This window comes from Chiloscyllium plagiosum, chromosome 6 (genome assembly GCF_004010195.1).
Source record: "Chiloscyllium plagiosum isolate BGI_BamShark_2017 chromosome 6, ASM401019v2, whole genome shotgun sequence".
NCBI lineage: Eukaryota > Metazoa > Chordata > Chondrichthyes > Orectolobiformes > Hemiscylliidae > Chiloscyllium > Chiloscyllium plagiosum.
The window spans coordinates 92,317,083-92,336,820 of NC_057715.1; the positions used below are offsets into that span (position 1 = coordinate 92,317,083).

The following is a 19,738-nucleotide window of genomic DNA, read 5'->3' on the forward strand; positions in this document are numbered from 1 at the left end:
CCTTCACATCAGCACACCTCAGTGTTCACCACATGACGTTATGATAGGTTTGAGCTGTCAGTTCGAGATATTAATGTTCACAATAAATGTTGACAGACTTGTAGCTATTTGACTGCTTGTAATAGTGTTTTTGAGATGCCCTAAAATCATCTGTCCTTTCCAGCATCACCACTGAGCTCCATGGTTATGTCAGCTGATCATCCAGGATTGACCTTTACCCTCAGTTTAGTGCGGACTGAGCCAACGTACAATCATCCTGAGCAACAGTGGAGTTTTACTTCAGATTTTGCTGTAAGTTTTATCAATTTAAACTGAGAGGAATTATTGATGAACCAGTTGATCACAATATTTTATGACTTAGCAAGATCAGATGAAAATCAGGATTCTTAAATATGACATGTTCAGTGGGAGATGCAGGAATGGGTAGTTTGTAATAAGCTTGTCAGGAGTATTGGTTTGGCCTCAACTGGAGTGTTATCATCAATTTTTAGTACCACGTGTCAGGAAAGGTGTGCCTGTTAGGAGGCTGTTAAGAGGGCGGCATAATAGCTCAATGGTTAGCACTGCTGCCTAACAGCGCTTGGGACCCGGGTTTGATTCTCGCTGTGTCTGTGTGGATTTCCTCCAGATGCTCCGGTTTCCTCCCACAGATGTGCAGGTTAGATGTATTGGCTATGGGGAATGCAGGGTTACAGGCATAGGGTAAGAGGGTGGTTCTTGGTGGGATGCTCTTTGGATGGTTGGTGTGGACTTGATGGGCCAATTGACCTGCAACCATGCTGGAGAAAATCAATGAATTAGCTGTTAAACAGCTGCAAGGTGCTTGATGCTCCAATGAGCAGGGTTTCCTTCCACCACCCCTGATGTGTTCGTCAGTGGGGGAGGGCAAAGAATGAGTAACCCCATAAAACTCAGCTCAAGGACTTGACCACATGGTTTATGCTTTCACTGCCCAGTTTCAAATGCTGCGTTACCAGGGGTAGCATCTTTCAAGTGGACTGTTAAACACAAACTCTCGTTTCCTCTAACAGTAGTCCAGGTAGAAATAAAAGGACCCATGGCACTATTTAGAAAACACAACATTTTTTTTTCCTGGTGTCTTAATCAACATCAGGGCAGTAGATAAAGCAGTTTCAAAAATAAATGGGATACTTGTCCTTAGTAAACAATGCACAGAATACAAGAGCAAGGAGATTATTATGGAACTGTGTGAAACACTGGATAGGCCACACCTGACGTAATGTGTGTATAGTTCTGGTCACCACATTATTGGAAGGATGTGATTGCAACTGACAGGGTGCAGAGGTGATTGATCAGGATGCTGTCAGGGCTGGTGGGTTTCAGCAATGAGGAAGGCTTGGATAGGCTATTAGTATGATCACTAACCATGAAATCAAACTTTAAAAGACATGTAAAAAGTTACCATAATATATCAAAAATCCAGAAAGATATGATATTCTGTGTTGATGTAATTATTTATAAATATAGGATTAATTACCTGATGTGACCTGGGTATATTTTCTCTGGTTTCAGTTAATCTTTTGCTTGTCCTAGGTCCGTGATTACTCAGGAACATACACTGTGAAGCTTATTCCTTGCGTCTCTGCTCCGAGCCAGGAGTATACCATCCCAATCGTGTGCAATCCAAGGGAGCCAATAACCTTTGACCTTGACATCAGGTTTCAGCAGGTATGAGATTATTAAAAAGCTCAAATGATCCTCTCTTCCTTGCCTGTGAACTCTCCCATTCCTCTCAGTTGCGTGGGAAGGCAATATTCCTGTGATGAAAATAGCAACACTGCAATTCAGGGAACTTTCTCACTGAAATGCATATCATTTCCATGTTGGTGCACTGGTGAGACCACATCCGGAGTACTATGTACATTATTGTTCCTGTAGCAGTTCAGTGAAGGTTTTCTAGACTTATGCCTGGAATGGGCAGATTGCCGATGAAGAGAGGCCAGACAAACCTGTATTCCCAGGAGTTCAGAAGAGTCAGAAGTGTCTTAATCGACACATACAAATTCCTGAGGGGACTTGAATGGACGAATGTCAAAAGGATGTTTCTTCTTGTGGGAAAACCTAGAACCTAGGGGTAATAATTTAAAAATAAGTGACTGCTCATTAAAGAAAAAGATAAGGAGGCATCTTTCTTCTGAGGTGTTTAGGTTCTTGATTACCAAGGGGATGAAAATTTATCGGGATCTACAGGTGTGTAGAGTTGGGGATAAAATCAAATCAACTATGATTTTGTTGAATGGCATACCAGGCTTGGCAGGCCAATTAGCCTAACCTTGTTCCTTCTTCGTTTGTTCATTTGAGGGTGAGGAAATTAGTATGGGTGGGAAATTCATTACTCTTCATTACTCACACTGCCTGGGCTTCACTGTGGTGATGTCAGATTTCCCACCCCAAACACTTGGCTCCAAAATCATAAGAATCTCATAAATGAAATTCAAGAAATAATAATGGTTCCACCAGGTCCACTTCCTGCCTGATCCCTATATGTTTTAAATTCATGACTTTCAAGAACATAAACCATATATCTGCCCTTTCCTTCTTCATGGTTTTTATCACACATTTCTGGACACTTTCTGTGTTTTTTATTTTGCATCTGGTGCCTTTCTGACCATCCCACATGCAGGTTACATCAGCCAGAATTCCATCTTATCCATACTTGTTTGTCAATTCTATCTCCAGAACCTCCTCCAGTCTTACAAGTTTTTGAGGTCTTGGGACTCCTCTAATTCTGGAATTTTGCAATTTCATTTGCTCCATTATTGGCAGTTATGCAAGGCAGTAAAGATCCGAAAAGGTTAATACTGAGGAGCACCTGAAGCACTACCATCATTTGGGCTTGGTGGGTAACACCAAGAATCTCGAAGGACTAAGATCTACATTGTCTCTAATAATGTCTGACAAATCAGTGTAACTTGTACATAATTGCTATCATGCAATAACCTATATCTTATTTAAAACAAGAGTCTCATCTCATGAGCCGACCAAATGGTTTTCCTGTCCTGCACAAGACAAAGTAAGCTGCGTAGATGAAAGAGGATGATATTAGCAAATCTACCTTGTAGTTAGCAATGTACAGAGAGCTTATATAACATGATGAGCAGGGGTAAGAATTGCAAATGCACAGAAACTTCACACAAAGCTCTGGAGTTCTCTCTAAATATCTCTCCTCCACCTTTAGAGAGCCTACCTTAGTAGCTTTTGATAGTTATTTCTTTCTGTTGCTTAGTGTTACAACAGGAGGTCAAACCCCTCTGCTAATTAAAACTAAAACCCCAGATAAGCTTGCCTCACCTGTAATCAGCTAGAAGTGTGTGAGTAAAAAAGAACCTTTGATTTCCACTGCTCAACGAATAAAAAGATTTATTTTTCTAACTCGTGACAGTGAACATTAATCAAAAACTATAACATAACTGAGCCCCCTTTTTCTTCTTAACTAATCACTATCTAACCCCGACTCTATAAAATGCTGCTCCCGTAACACAATTATAAAACGTTAAATCAACTTAATCTCCCTAGGTCCATACAGCCTCTTATGCTCTCTTCCTTCTGGGCTTCCAAGTCGCAGTCATCTCCATGTGTCATCTTCTTACTTTTCATTGTTTTTGCCGAGAAAGGTACCTTTTGATAGATAGTGCCTTCTCAGAGATTTCGTTTTGAGAGCCCCTTTCAAATGGCGTGCTCTCCAGTTCGATGGGTTAGCTCTCTTCAATTTTCAAAATGCACTTTTTGCATCCCGAAGACTTGTATTCTTTCATTGTTCTGACGTTGCCAATACAATCACAATTCTGATTCAGTTGTTTTCTTTTGGTATCCTGGTCATAATTTAAATTAATTGGTTAAATTCAAAGCTTAACGTCAAAACACAACCCCAAGCCGACGGTTACATATTATCAATTCTCAGCACTCGATGCAGCAGTCAGCTAGTCACAGACACGCGTGATGTCAAAAATCACTCAGCTCAGAAAAGCACTTTCTGTCTTAAAGGGCTATATATACATTTTGACTTTGTAATACTCGGTGTCAAAATTATTCATTAATTCATATTTTTAATCAACCTATTCATGTGCAATGACACACCTCTGAACAGGTCGGATTTGAACTCAGGCCTCCTTGCTCACTACCACTGTGCACAAGAGCCTTCAAATTATTTGTTGATCCCAATCTAGCAGTAGGAACACTTGTAAAGATGTCCTGGGACTGAGATGGTTGACTTCCAACAACCATCTTTTTTTCATTTAGGAGTGGCTCTAACATTAGAGAGTTTTCCCCCAATTCCATTGACTTTGGTGTTGCCTTGGCTGCTTGATGCTGCTTAATCCTAAAGATGCTTTGATGTCAAGGGCAGTTACACTCACCTCACCTCTCAAGTTCACATCTTGTTTGTCCACAATGGAATTAAATGTGTAATGAGGTCAGGAGCTAAGTGGCCCAGGCATAATCCAAGCTTAGTTTCAGTGGACAAGTTAAAGCTTGTTGTCACTGTCTTTGGAGGCTGATGTTTTGGGATTTGGCCTGTATTTTGTGGGCATAATGTACCTGGGTGATTTTTCACAATGATGGGTTAATTGCCAGGATTGTAACTGTACTCGAACAGCTTGGCTTGTGACACAGCTACTCCATTGTTATCAGGGTGGTATCCAGTGCTTTCAGCAATTTCATGTGAACTGAATCAACTTGTTTGAAGAGTTGGAGTGGGGGTGAGTTCCTCAGGATAAGACTGAACTGGACAGGTACTTTTGGCTAAAGATAGTAGCATTCAGCTTTGTCGTTTGCGCTGATGTGTTAGGCTCCCCAGTCGTTCAGGATGAGGATATGTGTGAAACCTCCTCCTTTTGTTAGTGCTTCATCATGCAGCATCATTCATGACTGAATGCAGCAGGAGTGCATGGCTTACATCAGATCCTTTGGTTATTGTAGTGATTGGAACCAGGTGGATCTGGTTGACTATGAGATCCTTGATTGGGGTTGTTAACCTGAGCCAATTAGAAAAGCCCTGGCTGACCAATATTAACAGGAGACTAGAATCTCCTCAGTTCAGGGGATTGACTCTAAGCTGGCTGGCCACAGCACAGTGCACAGATAAATAAATAAAATTTGACTTATTGATGGTATATCAGTCTTTGTGCAGCTAATTCAGTTACCTTGTTGTTCTTGCACCTTGAGTGGGCCATGTATGTTTTCCATCCATACTACATCCTAGGTGGGGTTTGTGCAAGGTGGTTAGTGGGCAATTGAACAGCTGATATACATGTGCTGTAGAGTTATTGGCATCTATTATGGGCATGAATCAAAGTACTCTTTCCATTTCCATGAAGTTTGAAATTTATCCATCATTATCGTTGCAAACTATGTTTTGACTTATTGACTTTATCTGCTGCTTCCAGGTGAGTGATCCAGTTGCTGCTGAGTTCAGCCTGAATACTCAAATGTTCCTGTTAAATAGAAAGGGTCTCTGGCTGTCGGACGGCTCTATGGGATTTGGAGAAGGCAGTGATGTCGCTTTCACTGAAGGTATGGAAGTCTGGCCATTTACTGGTTTCTTGACAGAGAAAAGAAACATGCTGTTTAATAATCAAGTCCTCATACACAACCTAAAAGGCTGGGCATCCTGAAATCCATTCAAAGGCAGCAGTTGTTTCTCTTAAAATTTGACGACAGCTTGTATGGCTGTGCGAGGACTCCAGAAAGAAGCCTTGACAATCCTTCTTCCCCAAAACATTCTCTCCCCGTCCCCACACTGGCTCTCTCTCTCAACCCCCATTCCATTAGTGGTTAAGCAGCAAATTTTCTGTATAGAAAGTGCAGTTAGCCAATGGGGACAGGACAGAAAGCTATCTGCCCATCTTACATAAATTAGGTGCTCTTCTCTAGACCCCTCAATGAGGTCAAGCCAAGTGAGCCCTGACAAGTGCCAATTGCCAATTCTGATATCTACCAGAATCAGTTCACAAAAGCAGTGAGTCTGCTGTGAAATTTGTATAAAGATGTATGGTCGCTGGTGTCATCCCAGTGACATAATATATAATAATTTGCAACAGTTTTGCACTTTTACGCTGTTGAGTGTCCTTCCAACAACAAGAATGTTTTGAAAGAATGTTCCACTGGAAACACTGTCCCTAGTTTACCTGAGAAACAAATTACCAGCATTATGATGTGCTGTATTGTCCTATGGAATCTGTCTCCTGTCTAATTATTCAGCAGTACACACTATTGTGGAACAAAGTGTGGTGTCAAGATGAAGCTAGGGAAGGTCAGAGCATGCCGCTACAATATTTGCGGTAATTAATTGCTGCTTTAGATAGATAGAGGCCTGAAAATGAGGTGATTTGCTCATTAGGAAATTTCACAGGAAGTGGAATGATATGCATACCAAAATAGCAAAAGAGTACTTTTCTGGCAAGGGAAATAGTTTGGTAATACGATACAAAGTTTCATCAGATTCCTAACTGAAATTTATTTTCCCCGCAGGATCAGTAGTCTATGGACGTGTGATGGTGGATCCTGTGCAGAACCTGGGAGACTCTTTCCATTGTAGTATTGAGAAAGTGTTTCTGTGTACAGGAGCTGATGGTTATGTGCCCAAGTACAACCCAATAAACAGTGAATATGGCTGCCTGGCCGACTCATCTTCTCTCTTATACAGGTTCAAAATCCTGGTAAGTCAATTATTTCAGATGGCTCAAAATGCTCCTCATTGTAAGTGTGCCCAGTAGAATACAGCTATGAATTTTCTGGGAGGAGTAAGGAGAAGATTGCTGAGTAAAATGTTGAGAGAGAAAAGGTGAATTTATGCACGTTAACTAAGGTGCCTTTACTGCTAATCTATTAAACGTCATTGCTATTGCTCTGCTTGGAAACCATTATTTTATTGTTGGAAACAGTTCTCTGGGCTGCCTTTAATACAAATTATCAACCTCCTCAAATGTGGCTTGAGTATTTTTATTTTCAGTGATGTACGTAACTTTTACTTTTCTGAACAGGATAAGGCTCAGCCTGAGACACAGGATCCGTATTTTGGAAATGTCGCATTCAATGCTAAACTTGCAATAGATGACACTGAAGCAATTCCACTTTCCAGGCAGCCTGGATCTGATGGCTTTCGAATTGACTCCTCCCCACTCTTCCAGGTAGGAAACTCATGTTTGTTGCCTTTATTTACACAAACAGTACCTTTCTTGACTTGCTGGCTGGAAGGCACATGCTGTGCTATCAGCACAAGGATTATCAGCTGCAGTTACAAAAAATCAGATATTGTGTCATTAGTGGCATCATTGTTTCATCACTTTTGGTATTTTTAGGACTGAGACATATTTTATGTCCAGAAGCTACTAGTTGACTTTTGCTGAGGAAGCAACAGTTACATCACCAGCAGGGGCCAAAAGCAGGGGATGACCCCACTTCTGTGGGCAGAGAATGTCCGATCTGGATATTTTTGGTGGCAGCCTATTAAGTGACTAGAGCCAGGGCTGCCTCCCCTATTAAGGGTGGCAGTCTGTCCCAAGAGCTGCCAGCTCAATTAGAGAGCTGACATTCACACAACACAATAACACAAAGTAAACCTTCAGGTAACTTCACAGAGTAACATTCACACCAGACAGGTTCCAGGTAATGACCATCTCCAGCAAGAGAGAACCAAAGCCTTGCCCCTTGACATTCAGTGACATTACAATCACTGAATCACCCCCCTTATTAACATCCTGGGGACATTACCATTGATCAGAAACTGAACTGGATATAAAAATACTGTGACTACAAACACAATTCAGATGCTAGCAATCCTACTGTAAGTAATTCACCTCCTGAAGTCCCGTTTGCCGAAATGAGTGTAGTTTCAACAACACTTAAGAAGCTTGACACCATCCCGGACAAAGCAGCTCACTTTATTGGCACCACATCCAAAAACATTCACACTCTCCTTCACCAATGCTTAGTAGCAGCAGTGTGTACCATCTACATGATGTAATGCAGAAATTTACCAAAGTTCCTTAGACAGAACTTTCCAAACTCATAACTAATTCCATCCAGAAGGACAAGAGAAGCAGCAACATAGGAACACTATCATCTGCAAGTTCCCCTCCAGGCCACTCACTATCCTGATTTCAAATATATCACCATCCCTTCAATGTCACTGGATTGAAATCCTGGCATTCCCTCCCGAAAGATCAGCTCCAGTGAATGGACTGTATCAGTTCAAGAAGGGAGCTCACTACCAGTTTTTTAAGGGCAAGTAGGGATGAGCAGTAAGTGCAGACCTGGCCAGTGACACACACCCCATTAAGAATAACAAAATCATACAAAACACACTGAGGGGGGGGTTCCTCTTGATGCGAATTCAGCCAAGGCCTTCAAAACTGAGTAGATTCATTATCTGAAGAGAAAAGGATTTTGGGGGCCACAGGGAAAAGGTGGGAGAATGGGGCTAGGTGTGTTGTTCTTGCACAGAACTGGGCATATAAATAATGGCCTAATTGTGTTCTGGGGCATTTTTTGAGATACATCAGCTCCCTCTTATTAGGAGATTTTCTTTTAAATACTGTACAACCTTGTTCTGAATAATGAATTCTATTATTTTGCCAATTACCAATGTAACTACTTTGTCAGTAGCTAGCTAAACTTTCAATTATTTCTGATCATTTTTATTAGACCCAGCAAAAAAATTTATCTCTAACCAAACTTTTTTTCTGGGCTTCATTTAATGTACTCAATCCATTCAGTGGTCAAACAAAGCAATGGTAATTAATTTACTAATGCTAGTGCCTGGCACCTCCAAAAGTGTTTATTTTCTGTGGGAATTCATTGGTGTATCTTTTAGGCATTTATAATAAATTTTCCACCGAGGCATCCTTCACACGACGATGGTTTATGTTCATAGTAGATTGTCACAATGGAGTATGTTTGAATTTTAATTAGTTAATGTTTAAATTGCAACCTGAATTGTCAACCTTAAATGTCTTTGTGCACTGTAATATCCATAGACAGACAGTTGTTGAGAAAGCCCATTGGAAAATACAATGGCAGGTTCATCAATTTGTTAGTGTTTCTGTTCGAGTCTGAGTTACTAGCCACTAAAGGTCTCTGAATATACTAGCCACCCATCCCGCTGACCACTTTCCAACACCTGATCTGTGGCCTTCTAATTTACAGTGCTTCAGGTACAGATCAGGTTCCTTCAAATGTATTGAGGGATTTGCCTTAACCACAAACCAAACAGTGAGTTCCAGGCACCCTTTGGGTAAAGACACATTTTCTCATGTCTCCTCTTATCTAAATCTGTGCCCCCTTTTACCTCTCCAGGAGGGAAGCAGTTGCATTAATTTCCATCCTATCCAAGCCCCTCATTATTTTATACACCTCAATTAAGTGACTGTTTGCTTACCTTAGAACAAAGGAGGGTAATGTTAGCCTATTCAATTTTTCCACATGGCTGCAATTCTCAAGTCCTGGCCGCTTTCTTGTAAGTCTTGTCTGTATTCTGTCTCAAGCAATATGTCCTTTCTGTACTTTGGTGACCAAACTGTACACACAATTCCAGCTGTAGCCTAACCAGTGTCTGATATAGATCCAGCATTGCATCCAGTGAAAAGGCAGGAAACAAGTTGATGGTCAACAGATCACTATGCTTTCGTTAAACAGTCCAGCAAACTTGATGGACTGTATGTTTCAACATCTATTGGTCCAATGATCCTTATATACCATAAATAGCAAGAACCTAATACTAAACCCCACAGAAAATTACTGGAAACCAGTTTCCATTTGCAAAAACATTGTCGACTGTTACACATAGTTTGCTGTTACTGGACCCAGTTCATCAGATTCCCCGGTATTCCTTAGGTTTTGCTATTTCTGACAAGTTTGCCAAGTGGGACTCTGTCAAATGCCTTACGAAACCCATGTGGGCCGCAGCCACTACACTCACTTCATCACTTTTTTTGAATTGTTTGAGCAAAAAAAACAATCATATTAGTAAGATATGGCTTTCCCTTAACAAAGTCAATGACGCTTAATGCGTGCCTTTCGTAGTGACAGCTAATTCTATCTCTATAGTGATTTCAAGTCGAGAGTGTGGTGCTAGAAAAGCACAGCTGGACAGGCAGCATCTGAGGAACAAGAGTATCGATGTTTCAGGCAAAAACCCTTCATCAGGAATCCTCGGATGCTGCCTGACATGCTTTTCCAGCACCACACACTCGACTTTGATCTCCAGCATCTGCAGTCCTCACTTCTTCCTAGTGATTTCGAGCAATTTGCCCACCACTGAGGTTAGACCAACGAGTCTATAATTATTTGGCCTATCCCTTGCATTCTTTTTGAATCATGATACAACATTTGTGGACATCCCACCTCTGCTACCTCATTGAAAAATGTTCATCACAACATCCACTATTTCCTCTCTGGCTTCCTTTAACAGCCTATTCTACTGTAAAAGATAAATCTATTTTAAAACTATGTTCTCTGATGTGAAATAAAATGGTTAATGGCATCTTTAAAGTTATTTTCTCTCTCCAGTCAGGTCCAGTTATTTGATCTGTATTTTTAAATGCTTAGATTGCTGCACTGAAGTCTGAATCATCATGTTATATTTCATCTGTAGGTTGCTGCTGGTCGTGAGTGGTATATTCATGCCATTTACACCGTGCGCTCTAGGGACACTGCTAGCAGAGGCATTGGAAAGAGAAGTGTGGAATATCATATTCTTTCACATTCTGGAAATGTGAGCTCCATGGGGCATTCACGCCAGCAACGATCAGTTAAAGAAGCTCCTCTACTGGCTGAGGACATTGGCATCGAGAACAACAGAGGAACCAACATTCAGCATATTGCCTTGGACCGCAGCAACAGGAAGAAGGTTGTCGAGGAAGAGATCTACCCTGAAGGAGCTGTTGCTAGATCACCAAATGACCGAGGTGACAAAATTGGCAACGTTCCCATTATTGGAGGCTTTGCAGCCTTAATCCTCGCTATTTGTGTCGTCATTATCATTGTCATCATGTTGAAGCGCAGAAAACAATCAGATAAGGGAGCATACAAGAAATCATCCAGAGTCCAGACCATGACTGCACAGAATTATCACAACGACAGTTCTGAGGTTTGATCAACATCAAGTTCTAACTCAGCCAACTCCAGAGTGCCTCAGAGGACTTGAACTGTGCCTTATTACAAAGACCAGAATGTTATTTATCCAATTACTGTAGTCACTTGACTCCAGCTGTACTTGAATGTTTGGTTTTGGAACCCATGCAACATCACATTCACAGAAACTAGGTCATGGGTCTCAATTATCATTTTTGCACAGAATTCAGCAAGTGACCTAAAATGCACTGTCCATCGAGAGGCACTGCACAGACTGCATCACATATGTCAAGGGAGGAGGGGTGGGGCAGCCAAGGGTTATGTGTGAAGGGAATCCACTATTTTTTAAATTGCTTTCCCTGATCAGGATTAAAAGACGACTGTATCTAAAGGTGCTATTAGTCCTTTCCTATTGTAAAGGAGATTTATTAACTTATGTAGATGATGTAAAGACTGGAGGTGCAGTAGTTAGAAGACTCAATAAATCAATTTTTTTATGTTCTGTTTGTTTCTAGCTTGTAAATGAGGAAGTCAGCATTTTGTAGAAGAATATTGCAGCGCAGACAAATGCACTGGAAGACTAACCAGTCATGGAATAGCAAAATAGTTCCAAGGGAAGTGCCTTATAATCTTTGCATCTCCTGATAAAATTTTATAAATACAAAAAAAAATCACCTAGAGATTGTTTTGTTCATTTGGGAATACTGAGGTGCTTTAGCTTGCACACCCTGTGGTCTGTAAGTTATCCACATGGTGCTTTCTTGTTTTATATCTTTATTTAAAATTCTTGGGCAGGTTCAGTTTATTCATTTCATGTGTCACATTATGCTCTGATCTGCAAGAAAGTGTATTTACTGCATGTGTACTGCTGTCACTAAGTATTATCTTGTGCTGCATGAGGGAATAGCAGATGGTGGGTGTGTAAATGTTTAGCGGGCTTGTTGTAACTGTCCTTGGTGGCCAAGGATGTGCCTTCCTTAAAATTAAAAAAAAGTCACCACATCACTTTTTTTTTTCCATAATGGCAAGTGAAGTTAACTTCTGTAAGACTTCCTCACTAGGTCTGCTCTGATCTACGGAATAACTCTAGACCAAGGCCAGGTAATCTCTGCACTGATGCAAGAGTAGACCTAATAATTAGGTCTTCAGTAATTGTGTGTGGCTTCATACAATGTTGTCGTTCTGACTACTTAGTGCAGTGATACTATCATGTCATAGGAAAAAAAAATCACAATAAAGCTAGTGGTATTTGATATTTTCTGTTTCAGTTAATTCATCACTTCAATTTAGTCCTGTCACCACTAATTCATCTATAACTACCAGTACTTTATTTTCATGTTTTAAATCTCAAATCATCTCTCCAGAAACAACCCCCCTTGGATCCAAATTTAAACTGTTTTTCTTTACACTTTGAGTGGATGTAATGTAAAGTTCACGTACAAAGTGCTATATTTTATTGAGATCCTATTGACAACAGCATACTGGCTACTTAGTCTTGTGTGTGCCTGCAGTGTAGTCATGGTTATTTCATTATAGAATGTGTAGCGACAAATTTTACAACAAAAATGCTTCAAAATACTCAACTGATTGTAACAGTGGACTATATGAACACTGTAGGTGCTTTATGTATAAACTATAGAAAATCCTGAAATAATTCACTGTTCACTTGACTTTTTTTATTTCTGCCTTGTTATGCACCATTAGTTCATTTCATTTTGTTTTAAGTAATGTTTTAAATCTGTCATTGTAATTCTTTATGTATGATACCAACTCTCATTTGAAGTAGGAAAACCATGCATTCGATGGAAATAGAATTTATCCATGAAGCATAAAAGGATAATTTGGTTATTCTACACATTTTGCTGCACTCTTAGCAACATCTCTTGCCTGTTGTGTTTGGAAACTTGTTTGCAAATCGAATTATTCCATTGTGGGACACTGATATTTAAGCAAGATTATTTAATTTTGCTTTCCTGGAAAGTAGTCAGTATTAAACTTATTGGCTGCATATTGTAACTATTTGTAACACATCAGCAAGTATAAAGTTGGCAAAAATCATTTCTAGGAATAATGTAAAAAGCTGCAGCTAAAAATTATAATTTTAACCCTTCCTTTCTTTTTTAGGAATGTGTCATATTGCATTCAAATAAAATATTCTTTCTCCTACTTGTAATAAATAAAGTTGATTTTACAAGAGCATGTCCTATTTTTCCCTCAGTCCATGCTACATTTCCTTTTTGTTTTCTGTGTATTGAGTTCTTGTAAACTGGAATTTCAGTGCTTATAAGGTCTATTTTAACTATGTCATTCAAAGGAAGATTATCAAAAGTCAAAAGTCACCATTGTAGTGCCATTTACAAAGGATGTATGGAACTTGCTTTAATGTACTCTCAATAAGCTTGCTCCTGTTCACCCTTGCAAGAGTGTTGAAAGGAGAAGTTATTAACAGACCCTTTGTTTGGCCTTGCCAATTCCACATGTAATATTGATATATTGAATATACAATGAACGCAAGTCCTGACACAAACTTAATGATCACTTTTCTCATGAGTGAACTTAGTCAAGATAATAATCCCTATGTATTAAATTCTTAATACTGCCATCTATGTTTGGCTGGAATTTCCTCAGACCTATACCTACTCTACTACAATTTGGTTGGAAGTGCAGTTGAATGCTCACTGCAGTGGAGTTAACACAGCACTTTCAGTGAAGGAGTAGACGTGAAGAATTCCTGGCTCATGATTTTCTTGTTGTCAGTTTGTAAGTAACAACTCATTTGGCTAAAGAAAACAACAAATCCCTTTGCTTTTTTGTTATTCATCTCCTGGTGCCAAAATGGATGCCTTTTTGGATGTGAGCTTTTAAAGAGCAACTTGGAGATGAGGACGTAAGTTCACTTGGTTAATTTTTAGCTGCAAAGTCGACCCTTTAGGATTAGCGAAGAGTTTCCAGGGTTTGACAATTATTCTTCTTGACACTGATGTGTCATAGAGATGAAAGTGAGGTCTGCAGATGCTGGAGATCAGAGATGGAAATGTGTTGCTGGAAAAGCGCAGCAGGTCAGGCAGCATCTAGGGAACAGGAGAATCGACGTTTCGGGCATTCCTGAAGAAGGGCTAATGCCCGAAATGTCGATTCTCCTGTTCCCTAGATGCTGCCTGACCTGCTGCGCTTTTCCAGCAACACATTTCCATCTGTGTCATAGAGATGTACAGCACGGAAGCAGACCCTTTGGTCGAACTCGTCCATGCCGACCAGTTATCCTGACCTAATTTTGTCCCATTTGCCAGCACTTGGTTCATATCCCTCTGAACCCTTCCTATACCCATCCAGATGTCTTTTAAGTGTTGTAATTGTACCAACCTCCACCACTTCCTCTGACAACTCATTCCGCACACGTACCACCCTCTGCCTGAAAATGCCGCTGAGGTCCCTTTTGAATTTTTTCCCTCTCACCCTAGAGCTATGCCATCTAGTTCTGGCCTCCCCTCCCCAGGGGAAAGACCTTGTCTATTTTCCCTATCCATGCCCCTCGTGATTTTATAAACCTCTATAAGGTCACCTCAGCCTCTGATGCTCCAGGGAAAACAGCCCCAGCCTATTCAGCCTCTCGCTATAGCTCAAATCCTCCACCCCTGCAAACATCCTCGTAAAACCTTTCTGAACCCGTTCAAATTTCACAACATACGTTGAATAAAAATGAGTGTTTCCACTCCGATGACAAAGAAAATTAAAAAGAAAGGCTAATTAACTGGCACTCGAGAAACGCTTGATTGAGTGCCAAAAAATTTGTTCAAAGTTCCAATCGATATTGGAATGTGTTGTCCTGCAAGGATGGCTGTCTTGGGTGACTAGTTGAGGGAACATGAAGAAGGAGCAGGATATGAAGGTATTTCTAGGAATGCATTCATCCGGAGTTTGCAACCCAAGCAAAATAATGTTTAATTGCCTTATGGCAAGGCACTCATATTGTCACAAAGGGCGAGTCCGAAAGTTTTTACAGCATGAAAAGATGCACTTCAGCACATTGTGTCCACGCCAGTCATCAAATGTCCATCTATTCTACTCCCATTTTCTGGCACTTGGCCTTTAGTCTTATATGCGATGGCATTTGAAATGCTTATCTAAATATTTTTTGGTGGAACCCACCTCTCCCACTTTTTCAGGCAGTCACTTCTAGATATCAACAGTCGTTTGAGTAAAATGTTTTCCTATCTACCCTGTGTATGCCCCTTAGAACTTTGTACACCTCAATTAGAATTTTTTCATCAGCCTTCTCTGTTCGAAGGAAAACAGCTATAGCCTATCAAATCTCTCTTCTTAGCTAAGTTGCTCCAGCCCCGGCAATGTCCTGGTGAATCTCTTCTACACTATAGTTCAATCACATCCTTCCTGTAATGTGACCTGAACTATACATGGTGCTTCAGCTATGACCTAAATAACATAACAGCTCCATCATAGCTTCCTTGTTCTTGTATTCAATACCTTGACTAATAAAGGTCAAAACTCAAATGACACCAGATTATAGTCCAACAGGTTTATTTGATATTGCAAGCTTTTGGAGCTCCATTCCTTCCTCAGTTGCAGTATGATAGAGAGGTATAAAACATAGTACTCATAAGCAAAAAGTTAACAACCTTAAAACAAGCTGTCATTGTTGAATTCTTTAATCAGTTAGGAGGTAGACTGCTGATTAAAATGCAAAATCCGGATTCCTTTCGAGTCTTTGTCCCTAGACAATTAAAGGTTTTATCAATGTGCAAGAGGTGATAACTCATGTTAGACAATGCACTTTAGGAGTGAGGGCCCCGCTTTGAATCTATGTTTTAATGTGCGACCTAATAAAGGCAAGTATCCCATATGTTTTCTTAATCACTTTATCTGCCTGTCCTTCTGCCTCCAAGGATCTGTGGACATGCACATCAGGGTCCCTCTGATTCTTATTACTTCCTAGGGTTCTATCATTCAATGTGTACTCCCTTGGCTTTTTAGTCCTTGTAAAATGCACCACCTCACACTTTTCTGGATTAAAATGCACTTGTCACTGTTCAGTCCATCTGACCATACAGTCTGTATTGTCCTGTAGTCTCAGGCTATCCTCCTCACTACTTAGCACATCGTGGACCAGCAGCACTGGCTAAGCATGCAGTCCAGCTCTACACTGTTTGAGAGCTACACAGCCTACCCCAAATATACCATTTGAAATAAGCTTATCTCTCTTCAATTTCTGCTTGTATGTACTACTCCAGTTATTGCAAATGAAGATTGAAGTGATTTTGACCAAATTTAAATTGTTAAGCGAAAAACAGACATAGTAAAATTTTACATTGATTCAACTAAAAAAAGAATGGAATGACATGAGGTTAAAAAAAGGTAAAATGAATCTTTTTGACTGATTTCAAGTATTTCTTCTCAAGTAAAGAATGATCAATATACAGTTCAGATTTCAGAGAGAAGTAGGAGAATGAAAATGTAGCAATTACAACAAATAATCAAATGCTGAAGGTTATTTCTGGATAAGCTAAGACAGGCTGAATTTCTTTTAACACCTATAATTATCTTGTGAAAGTAATATTTAAAACACGATGACTTGTCTGTGAGCCTCACACACATCATTGCATGGCTTCTATTTTGCAGCCAGTTAAGTATTTTCAAGTATTCTCTTCGTGAATGGTTAAGAGTTCCTGAACCATAATGAGGAGTTATTTAAAGTCAATCCAGGCAGACAGCTGGACAGTAATTGTCATGAACTCATGAAGCATAGTTTGCATAATGCAGAGACCCAGAAGCCATCTCCTTGTTAAATGAGCTTCTTAATGAACATCTAAACTGACACCCGACATAGAACAGAATCTCAATAAGTAAAAAGAGACAGTACTGGAGAAAATCAGTAGGTCTGGCAGCATCTGTGGAGAGAAAAATAAAAGTAAATGTTTCAAGTCTGACATGTCTTCTTTGAAGTATCATATAAGACTTGAATTACAGACACTGTTCCTGTCTGTGCAGATGCTGCCAGCTCCTCTGAGTTTTTCTAACATTTTGCTTTTAGTTTAGGTTTCCAGCATTTGCAATACTTTGCTTTTATTGCAGAACGTCAATATGCTGGCAGCTCTGTTTCCTGACCTCGGTTGCCTCTGAAACAACAGTGGCTAAGTACTTAGCTGTGCAAGCTCCAATCCTGTGACAGTCATAAGGCTGCAACAGACAAAAGAGCTCTGTGGTTTGTTGTTATACATCATGGTAATTTCGTCCCTATGAATTTAGAGGAAATAGAAGAGTCAAATTGGAAAGTACTCTAGACATTTACAAAGAAACCATTTAACAAGAATAATTTCTGGTCAATGACACCTTTCAAAATTTCTAATTGATTGGCACAAATGTCTAAATTTCTATGAAAGATCCCATTGTCCATTAACTATATTTAGGTCAGACTTTGTTCATTGTCGAAAACCTCTGACCTATCTTTTTGAAATCTTGCAATATGAATTGATCTAAGTTATTCAGAAAAAATTTAATTCTCCACTGTATCCTCTACTTTTATGGAAAGAAACAAATGTGACTGAGTAATCTGAATTTTAAATTCTATCTGCAAAATGTATAGCATCAAATAAACATGTTCTTTTCTCCAGGCTTCTGATTTCAAGAGGCATTTTTTCCCTTCTCTCCTGATCCATCAGTGCTGCCCACTGGGTAAGGTTTGATTGTATTCCTCAATTAACTCTAAGTTTTCCATGTCTCCGTACCATACAGTCGCTCCATCATATTAATTCAATCCTCCATAATTTGGAAAGATGGTTTTCTTCCAGCAGTTGTTGGTCAGCTCCTCATGTGACCCATGAGAGATGAGGGCTGTCTTGATCTTTCTTTAACCAATCATTTTAGTTTTGAATACATCAGTTCCTTTCACATCTTGTGATGTTTTCTAGAGCCTGCCAGTTCACTGCTGGGGCAGCTTGACCACTGTCTACACTGGTAGTCTGGTGGATTACATGCCTGGTCCTTTTGGAGAAAGAAGCTCCTATCCGAGTGAGAGAAAAAGTTCAAGCTTTTTAAGGTGAATACCAACAGTTTTTTTTCCCTGGAGTTGCAGAATTCAGAACTTCGGGGTAGATTTTTAAAGTGAGAGGAGAAAGTTTTAGAAAGGACATAGCGAGCAACCTTTTTCACAAGAGTGTTTCGTGTGTGGAATAAACTGCGAGAGGAAGTGATAGATGCAGGTACAGTGACAACATTTACAAGACATTTGGATTAGTACATGATTAGGAAGGACTTGGAAGGATATGAGCCAAACATAGGCAAGTGGGGCTAGTTTAGTTTGGGAACATGGTGTGGACTAGTTGAACTGAAGTGTCTCTTCCATGCTTTATGACTTTAAGACTTCCCAATACCTGATCATCTAATAATGTAATGATCTGATCCTTGAAGAAATTATCAGTGTGAGGAGAAGTGGGGGTGAGTGGGGATTTGGAAGAGATCTGTATTGTAGACCATGTGTCTGATCCCTGACATTACAGTGATTGCTGATAAATTGTACCAACAGAGATCCCCCACTTAAAGCCTGCCTTTTTGTTTCAGAGAGGTTTTACAAATCGAAACCTTTCCTGAGTAGCATTGCTGAACATGACCTCAATTGTTAATTTAGTACAGTGCATGCATTCAGAAGCACACCAACATTTTGGTTCTGACACCTTCAGGTTTAATAACTACCTGAATATTTGTAAAATACTTACAGTGCACAGTGAATTGCTGGTTCCCAGGTTGATGATAAACCCAACCTCCTGTAGCTGGCTCAGCTACACTGCATTCAGTCTGATTCTCCTGGCCATTCAGGCAGGCTTGAGGTTTTGTAGCCTCAGGAACTGGTCCTCAGCCCAAGGCACAGCCATGCTTACAATTTAGTGCAGGCTACTTGAGTGGTCCAAGTGGATATACATAGTAATGTTGTGAACAGGCGGGTCATATCAGCCTAGTGCTGTTATCCTCAGTCCACTGTCCAGCACCCCAGATCCTGGAGTGAACCTTGCAGCAGCCAGATATTTGTCTGAAGCTGGATCATTAGACTTGAACCATTAGATCTGTTTGTCTCTCCACAGATGCTACCAGATCTGCTGAATTTCTCCAGCAATTTCTGTTTTTTTGTTTCAGATTTCCAGTTCTTTATTTTATCTTTAGTCTGCCTCCCCAAAACACTGTAAGATCAGGCTCAGCAGCTATAACCTTGAGAAACACTCTTTAGTCCAGATCACTCTTATAATAAGATTTATGGTACATTATGCTGTGATGGCATAAAGTATTCAAATTTGTTTTCAGTGCTTTGTTGGTGCTTTGCTGTTCATTGTTCTTGCAACGATCACACCAGAAATGTAATTCAATGTTTTCGCATGTTTTTGTATGGCAAAGCATCTATTTTAGGGTGTTTTCATTTAACAAGCTAATTTTCAGGAAGTAAGTGCACTGAATGAGGGATGGTTGTATTTGACTCTTAGTGGGGTAAGTGAGGACTGCAGATGCTGGAGATCAGAGTTAAGAGTGTAGTACTGGAAAAGCACAGTAGGTCAGGCAGCATGTGAAGAGCAGGAGAATCGATGTTTCAGGCAGAAGCCCTTCGTCAGGACTTAATCAGCCCTTAGCAGTGTAAGGTAAGTAT

At 40.1% G+C, this 19,738-nt stretch overlaps 2 protein-coding genes across 2 annotated transcripts in view; both read left to right on the forward strand.

Annotated features, from left to right (window-relative positions):
- Positions 1 to 13,650, forward strand: part of LOC122550816 (FRAS1-related extracellular matrix protein 2-like) — a 238,936-nt gene extending 225,286 nt beyond the window's left edge. Inside the window, exons 19-24 of the mRNA XM_043692118.1 lie at positions 164 to 291; positions 1,555 to 1,689; positions 5,406 to 5,532; positions 6,490 to 6,677; positions 7,002 to 7,148; positions 10,613 to 13,650. Coding sequence (XP_043548053.1) covers positions 164 to 291; positions 1,555 to 1,689; positions 5,406 to 5,532; positions 6,490 to 6,677; positions 7,002 to 7,148; positions 10,613 to 11,113 — 1,226 coding nt within the window. The 3' untranslated portion in view covers positions 11,114 to 13,650. The remainder of the gene's footprint in view (positions 1 to 163; positions 292 to 1,554; positions 1,690 to 5,405; positions 5,533 to 6,489; positions 6,678 to 7,001; positions 7,149 to 10,612) is intronic.
- A 4,430-nt stretch (positions 13,651 to 18,080) lies between these two features.
- Positions 18,081 to 19,738, forward strand: part of LOC122551163 (high-affinity choline transporter 1-like) — a 36,505-nt gene continuing 34,847 nt past the window's right edge. Inside the window, exon 1 of the mRNA XM_043692789.1 lies at positions 18,081 to 18,145. The gene's annotated coding sequence lies outside the window, so the exon portion shown is untranslated. The remainder of the gene's footprint in view (positions 18,146 to 19,738) is intronic.